The sequence below is a fragment of the Piliocolobus tephrosceles genome, unplaced genomic scaffold, assembly GCF_002776525.5.
Source record: "Piliocolobus tephrosceles isolate RC106 unplaced genomic scaffold, ASM277652v3 unscaffolded_36374, whole genome shotgun sequence".
NCBI lineage: Eukaryota > Metazoa > Chordata > Mammalia > Primates > Cercopithecidae > Piliocolobus > Piliocolobus tephrosceles.
Genome location: NW_022320281.1, coordinates 2,264 through 10,135, shown reverse-complemented (window position 1 = coordinate 10,135; position 7,872 = coordinate 2,264). Strand labels below are relative to the sequence as shown.

The 7,872-nt window shown below is 45.6% G+C and overlaps 2 protein-coding genes and 1 pseudogene across 2 annotated transcripts; 1 reads left to right on the top strand and 2 right to left on the bottom strand.

Annotated features, from left to right (window-relative positions):
- Positions 1–5: 5 nt before the first annotated feature.
- LOC113222921 (protocadherin gamma-B2-like) lies at positions 6–1,836 on the bottom strand (the record flags this gene model as incomplete). Its single annotated transcript, XM_026452496.1, has 1 exon — positions 6–1,836. A coding segment is annotated over exon 1 (1,803 nt), but the record flags the coding sequence as incomplete, so codon positions are not given.
- A 1,391-nt stretch (positions 1,837–3,227) lies between these two features.
- On the top strand, positions 3,228–3,697 carry LOC113222920 (annotated as a pseudogene).
- Positions 3,698–4,811: 1,114 nt separating this feature from the next.
- On the bottom strand, positions 4,812–7,367 carry LOC113222922 (protocadherin gamma-A4-like). Its single transcript, XM_026452497.1, has one exon. It carries the CDS (start codon positions 7,365–7,367, stop codon positions 4,812–4,814), a length of 2,556 nt encoding a protein of 851 aa, XP_026308282.1.
- Between the last annotated feature and the right edge of the window lie 505 nt (positions 7,368–7,872).

Sequence of the window (7,872 nt, the reverse complement as noted above, 5' to 3'; positions counted from 1 at the left end):
TTGGTCACCAGGTAGCCGGGCTCTGCGGCGCGTGGCACCATATCGAAGAGGGCGGAGCCATCGGGCCCCAGCGCGGGGTACAACACCAATGGCACATTGTCATTGAGGTCGCCCACTAAAACACGCAGGCTCACGTTGGCGCTGAGCGCAGGTGAGCCCTGGTCGGTGGCCTGCAGTGTGAGTTCGAAGGCGCGCAGCTGCTCATGATCGAAGGCGCGCTGCGCGAACACCACCCCGCTCTGCGCGCTCACGGACACGTAGGATAAAATCTCCCGCGGCTCCAGGTCGCTCGCTACGATGGAGTAGGAAACTTGGCCATTGGGGCCCAAGTCAGGGTCAGAGGCACTGATTTGAGCGATAGAGGCGCCAGGAGGATTGTTCTCTGCCACGTGAACCATGTAGGAAGTCTGTTGAAAAAGTGGGGCATTATCGTTGACGTCGGAGATGTGCAGGGTGACAATTATGCTGGAGGAGAGAGGCGGCTTGCCTCCGTCGGTGGCTGTGATAGTGAGATTGTATTCTGGGATCTCCTCCCGGTCCAGGGCGCCGTCTGTCACTAGTTTGTAATAGTTCTTTGAGGAAGATTTCAAAATAAACTTGGCATTTCCCAACACTTGGCAGTAAACTTCTCCATTTTCTCCAGAGTCTCTGTCTCTCGTTTTTATCAAGGCGATGACTGTTCCTGGTGGCGAATCCTCTGGTAGGGGAGTAAATACTGAAGTCACAATAACTTCAGGTGCACAATCATTCTCATCAAGAATTTCAACTTGGATACTGCAGTGGGCTGCTAGATCTCCAGGATCTTTTGCTTCAATACTCAGAGTGTAACTACTTGCAATCTCAAAATCCAAATCATCCTTTGTCGTGATTTCTCCTGTTTTTTCATTTAAGCTGAAAAAGTGTTTGACTTGTTCGTCCACATTATGAAAGGAGTAGGTGATCTCCGCGTTTATGCCTTCATCCCGGTCAGTGGCTGTCACTTGAAGCACAAAGAAGCCCGGGGGCACGTCCTCCCTCAGGGTGACCCTGTACACATCCTGGCTGAACACTGGAGGGTTATCATTGGCATCCGTGACTTGGATTCGGATTTGGGTCGTGCCGCTTTGAGGTGGGTCTCCACCATCCACAGCTGTGAGGACCAGTTGATGGAAACTGTGCTCTTCTCTGTCCAGAGAATGTTTTAGAATCAGCTCAGGATATTTACGTCCATCTGGAGCCTGTTTCTCAGCGAGATCAAAGTACTCGTTGTCATTAAGGTGGTATCTTTGTAGTGAATTAGGACCAACATCTGAATCCAGGGCTGGGTCAAGTGGAAATGTTGTACCTGGCTTAGTGGATTCGCCAATTTTTAAATGAATCTTACTCTGTTTGAATAGTGGGGTATTATCATTTATATCCTGCACAATTACTGCTATGTAGAAAATATTTAGTGGGTTTTCAGCGACAGTATCGAAATCCAGAACACACAGAGGCTGCTTCCCGCATATCTGCTCTCGGTCTATTCTGTCACCCACAAGTAAGTCCCCGCTTTCTGGGTTTACTGTGAAATATTCTCTCTCCGCGCTAACCCGCAGCTTCCGGGCAGGCAAGTCCCGGACGCTGAGCCCCAGATCCTTGGCGAGGTTTCCTACGACCGAGTTTTTGGCCAGCTCCTCTGGAATTGAATAGCGGATCTGGTCTGAGAGAGCCCCGGGGAACAAAGACAACAGGAAGGGCAACAGTACCTGCAGCCACCACACCAGCCCGTACCTCCCTGCGCTCGCCTTCATCTTCTGTCTCCCTCGGGCTCCCTTTGCTCCTTTGCCCATAGGAGGAATAAGCCTTCCGAGGATGGCAGAATCCGGGCTCAGGTCACTTTTCCTGATTTTGTTTTCTGTTTCCGAATGTATACTGGCCTCCTCTGCGTGGATGGTTTGTGGAGGAAGTTCCCCTCTAAGAGGCTCCCAAAAGCTTCTCTGGATCTTCTCTTCGTTCTTTTGACCGACAGCGACGCTCAGAGGTTTTCTCAGGAAACTGCACCAATGGCTTGTAAATGTTTGCTAAGAACATTTTTCTTTTCTTCTTCCTCTTTTTTTTTAAATTTATAAAGTCTTCATTTGTTTTTAAATATGTGAAATATTCATATAGTTCCAAATTCAAAAGGTGCATTCATCCCTGCTTTAGATGAGGAGAATTGCTTTCACAGGGGAAATGAGTGTTAACGTTTCTTGGGTATCCTTCTGGAGATACGTTTTATATAGTGCAACGGATTTTTATAAATATTCTGTCTCCTTCTTTACACAAATGTAAGCATACAACATACCATGTCCTACACATTGCTTTTATATTTGTTATACCTTAAAGATCATATCAGTACACAGAGAGCTTTCCCATTTATTTTTATAGTTATCTAGTGGCCCATAATATAGTTATCTAGTAGTCCATAATATGAATATACAACAATTTGTTTAATCAACCTTGTTATTTACTAAAAGAAACTCACTGCACATTCTAACAAAAACACATATTTAAAAAATTTTGATTTTAGGTTATAAATTATCTACTGCTTTCCTAGGCCTTTAAAACGTGTGGCACTCTCATTCTGGAACATATTCCTAATGCCCACACCTGAATATGCTTGACACAGTTTCAGGCCAATTGAGCATTTTCAAATTATATTTTATGGCTTAATTACTTTAAACAATCTCTCCTCAGATGTGAGTTGTCTCTCAACATTCACTTGTTATTTCTGCTTTCTGCTCACCAAGCCAGGTAACTGCATATCATATTCCAGCTTACTCTATGTATTGCACCACAACTTTCTATGAATACAAAACCATGTAGAAACTAAAACTCTCTTTTGTAAATCAAATTGAGGCATATTCCACAGTCTGTCACTACGACTTCCAGTTATCAAATTACACTAATTTGTGTAAGCATATACATTCATGAATTTTGAATTAACTCACAGAACTAAATGAAAGCACAAAGAACAAAAGTGTTGTATATCCCCTACACACAAAATATTTTCCCCCATATAAAATAATCCCAGAGCCACATGGTGACAGAAATATCTGATAGCAATTTGTAGCAATAGGGATGAGGCCAACTTACTAAGCAGCATAAATCATATCAGTCCAGAACCCAAGTAACTCAACCTTTGAAAGAGGCTCACATGATGAGAAGAGAAAAGACTCCAAAAACTTATATTTTCCTTAGAAATCAAGAAAGTCTCGCCTTTTCACAAGATGGCACCAAAAGCGAAGAAGGAAGCTCCTGCCCCTCCTAAAGCCAAAGCCAAAGCGAAGGCTTTAAAAGCCAAGAAGGCAGTGTTGAAAGGTGTCCACAGCTACAAAAAAAGAAGACCCGCACATCACCCACCTTCTGGCGGCTCAAGACACTGCGACTCCAGAGGCAGCCCAAATATCCTCGGAAGAGCACCCTGAGGAGAAACAAGCTTGACCACTATGCTATCATCAAGTTTCCGCTGACCACTGAGTCTGCCATGAAGAAGATAGAAGACAACAACACACTTGTGTTCACTGTGGATGTTAAAGCCAACAAGCACCAGATTAAACAGGCTGTGAAGAAGCTCTATGACATTGATGTGGTCAAGGTCAACACCCTGATTCGGCCTGATGGAGAGAAAAAGGCATATGTTCGACCGGCTCCTGATTACGATGCTTTGGATGTTGCCAACAAAATTGGTATCATCTAAACTGAGTCCAGCTGCTTAATTCTAAATATATATATATATCTTTTCAACAACAACAACAACAAAAGAAATCAAGAAAGTCTCAATAGTGATGTCATGATAGGCAATTTAAAAATTATTAAAGTTACTTCTAGAATCTACGTAAATATAAGTTAAATTAACTTTGAAATATTTCTCATAATCACAGGAGTGCACCGAAGGAATCACACATAGTCACTGCTGGTGCATCTCAGAACAGCAACAAGAAAATATGTGAAATATAACAGTTCATTGAGAAAATATCCTGTTAAAGTTGTATCTAAAAGTTAAACTCATAAGTTGCCAGTATTCTTAAATTGATGTTGCCTATTATAATGCAAAATACCCTTTCAAGGAAGGAAAAGTAAACTTCAAGTAAAGCATGGTACAGTGTAAAAATAGGAAATTAAAAAATCCTCAGTGCAGATCCAACAATAACTTCATGAGAAAGAATACTGTAAACGTGAATTTACACAATTGCCTTCTATTTCACAGGTCTCTTGTATCTTTGCAGTAACACCTAAGGGAAAAGGAAATTTATTCTTTATTTTATTTTACTTTATTTTATTTTATTTCTTGGAGACAGAGGCTTGCTCTGTCACCCAGGCTGGAGTACAGTGGCATGATCTCAGCTCATTGCAACTTCTGCCTCCCAGGTTCAAGCAATTCTCATGTCTCAGCCTCCAGGGTAGCTGGGACTACAGGTGTGCACCACCACGCCCGGCTAACTTTTTGTATTTTAGTAGAGACTGGGTTTCACCATGTTGCCCAGACTGGTCTCAAACTCCTGAGCTCAGGCAATCCACCCTCCTCACACTCCCAAAGTGCTAGGATTACAGGTGTGAGCCACCACACCCAGCACAGAAAAGGACATTTAAGGAAATGAGATGGTTTAGAGTTGTAAAATTAGAAAATTCTGGCTGAAACTACAACTGAATGAAGACCAAAAAGGATAATAAACAACATTTTTGTGTGGTAAAGACTGTTGGTCATTACTGAAGGGTCATCCACCAGTTCTCTTTACAGCAATAAAATATTAAAAGAGGCCCCTTTATTTGATATATTACATATATAATGGGAGACATTTACACAACTCTGTCTATATTTCAGTGTGGTATGATCTATTATAAGATTGACTCACCTGAAGATTAAGGTCTCCTTTTGTTTCAAGTAAATCCTGAGTTATCAGAAGAGGCTCGCTTTTCTCACAGCTCTCCCGGCTGATGAGCGTGTCTGCATAGTTGGGCTGGGGGAAGATCAGATGACTCTTCCTGGAGTCTGCGGTGAGGGAGACCTCGTGGGAGTAGGTCTGCAGGAAAGCCCGAACCCCATCCACGCCCACAAAGTGCGAGGCAGGCACGCCTGCCAACCTGCTGCCTTCAGCGTGAAGCAGGCGTGACTTGTGCCAGCGTCTCAGCTTGAGTGCTAGCAGCACCATGACAAAAGCCAGGAAGACGCAGGAGACAGCGGCCACTGCCACCACGAGATAAAGTGTGAGGCCCGAGTCGTCTGGGTCTGCTGAAGGCTTGAGACTGCCCAAGTCAGCCAGGACATCTGGGATGCTGTCGGCCACAGCCACAGTGAGTGTGACGGTGGCCGAGAGAGGGGGCTGGCCATGGTCCTGGACGACCACTACAAGGCTCTGCTTGAGCGCATCTCTGTCCAGCAGGGCCCGTGCGGTGCGCACCTCGCCTGTGTGCAGCCCCACTGCAAATAGTCCCGGCTCGCTGGCCTTGAGTAGGCGGTAGGACAGCCAGGCATTCTGGCCTGAGTCTCTGTCCACTGCCACCACTTTGGTCACCAGGTAGCCGGAATCTGCGGAGCGGGGTGCCAGCTCCACACCAGTGGAGCCATCTGTAGGGAAGGTGGGGTACAGGATCTCAGGGACATTGTCGTTCTGGTCCAGCACAAAGAGGCTCACTGACACATTGCTGCTGAGTGGAGGGTCTCCACTGTCACTGGCTGTCACCAATAGCTGCAGGTCTCTAAGCTGCTCATAGTCGAAGGAGCGAAGTGCATATAGGATCCCAGTATTGGAGTTGATGGAGACATAGGAGGACAGGGGTGCACCCTGGAAGGTGTCTTCGGCCAGGGAGTAAGTGATTAGGGCATTGTCACCACTGTCAGGGTCTTGAGCAGTCATAGATAAGATGGAGGCTCCTCTGGGGTTGTTTTCAGGAATGTAGGCAGAGTAGGAAGCATGAGGGAAAGTGGGTGGGTTGTCATTGATGTCCATCACCTGCAGTGAAATATAAGTTTCTGTAGACAGTGGAGGAATTCCCTGGTCAGTTGCAGTTACAGTGATGTTATATTCTGAGACTTCTTCCCTGTCCAGTGTTCTGTGTGTCAACAACCGATAGTAATTTTCATAGGTCTTTTCAAGTGTGAATGGCAGATTATCTGGAATAGAACATGTGACTAGGCCATTTCCTCCTGAGTCACTGTCATGCACGTTGAAAAGTGCAATTACTGTACCCGGGGAAGAAGTTTCCTGGACTGAGCTGGTGAGAGATGTAACTGTGACTTCTGGTGCGTTGTCATTTTCATCCAGAACTGTCACCAGTACCTTGCTTCTAGCCCGGAGGCCAGGCCCATCATGGGCTTCTACATCAATGTCATAGAATCCAGAGTCCTCATAATCTAGATCCCCCAATATTGTTATATCCCCACTCAGAGAATTTAACTGAAATAGCTGTGATATTTTGTCTCTTACTTTCCGGAAAGAATACGTCACGTCTCCATTGGTTCCTTCATCTGGATCAGTGGCTTTTATGGTGAGTAGCCGAGTGCCTACAGGAACGTTCTCACGAACACTTACGTGATACTTGGGCTGAGTGAACACGGGAGCATTATCGTTGGTATCCACAAGTATTATGAGAATCCTGGCAGTGCCAGAGCGAACCGGGTCACCTCCGTCGAAAGCGGTGAGAACGAGATGGTGAACTGCCTCTTCCTCGCGATCTAGAGCACGTTCCAGCACCAGCTCTGGGTACTTAATCCCATCGGCCCCGCTTTGCACGTCCAGGGAAAAGTAACCGTTTGTGTTGAGCTGGTAACCCTGCAGGCTGTTTACCCCTACATCCGGATCAAAAGCTTCAGGAAGAGGAAATCTCGTCCCAGAATTTTCATTTTCAGCAACTTTTATTTCCCTCTGTTCTGTCCCAAAACTGGGTGGGTTATCATTAACATCGATTATTTCCACCTCTACCCGCAAAATCTTCACTGTATCTTCTAGGAGAATCTCCAGTATTGTCACACAGTTTGGAGATCTGTCGCAGAGCTCCTCCCGGTCTATCCTACCCGAGGTGACCAAGCTGCCGCTGCGCGGGTTCAGGGCGAAAAGCTGCGTCCTACCTCTGGAGACGATGCGGACCCCGCGCTCCACCAGCTCCCGGGGCGCCAACCCTAGGTCCTTGGCGATGTTGCCCACCACTGAGCCTTCTTCCTGCTCCTCAAACACCGAGTAGCGGATCTGTTCGGCCCTAATTTCCCCCAGAATCCCCAGGAGAAGGCAGATTTGGAGCAGCCGGGTGCGGTCTGGGCTAGCAGGAGGCGTCGCCATTACAACCCCGCCGCGGAGTCGCCTGTGCTTTGGTTTTCCCTCTGTCGAGGCCTGAGGAGCCCCAGGATCTTCTGGGTCCAAAATAAAGTGCATTCACAGCCGGAGCTCTCAGGGCTTCCGCTTGAAGCTTTCATACAGCTCCAGAGCCAGTGCTTTGTGCTGCAGAAATCTTGTGATTCTGATTAAATTTCTGGTTTGTCTTTTCCCCCGATTGGTGAACAGCGACACCCAGAGTCTTAACCTGTTACTGCAATTTATTCTTGGTAAAAAAAAAAGTTTACTTTTTATACATGTTTCTATTCCTATTTCTCCCAAGATAATAAAAGTCAAATTCCTGTTTTTGATTTGCAATGAAAATTCAAGAATGATCCAAATCTATCTGTACAATAAACTTTATAAAGTTATTTATTTTCTTAGAGAAAATATGACGATTTTTTTTTCTAAGAATGTGTTCTCCATCTTTTCAGTTTTCATATTGTTCATCCCCACAGCCCATTCTCAGTACAGCGTATTGTGTGAGGGACATATTTATCTCTCCTAAAGACAAAGGTGGACTTGAAAAATGGAGGAGACGATAAGTGAAAAGACAGTGAGACAG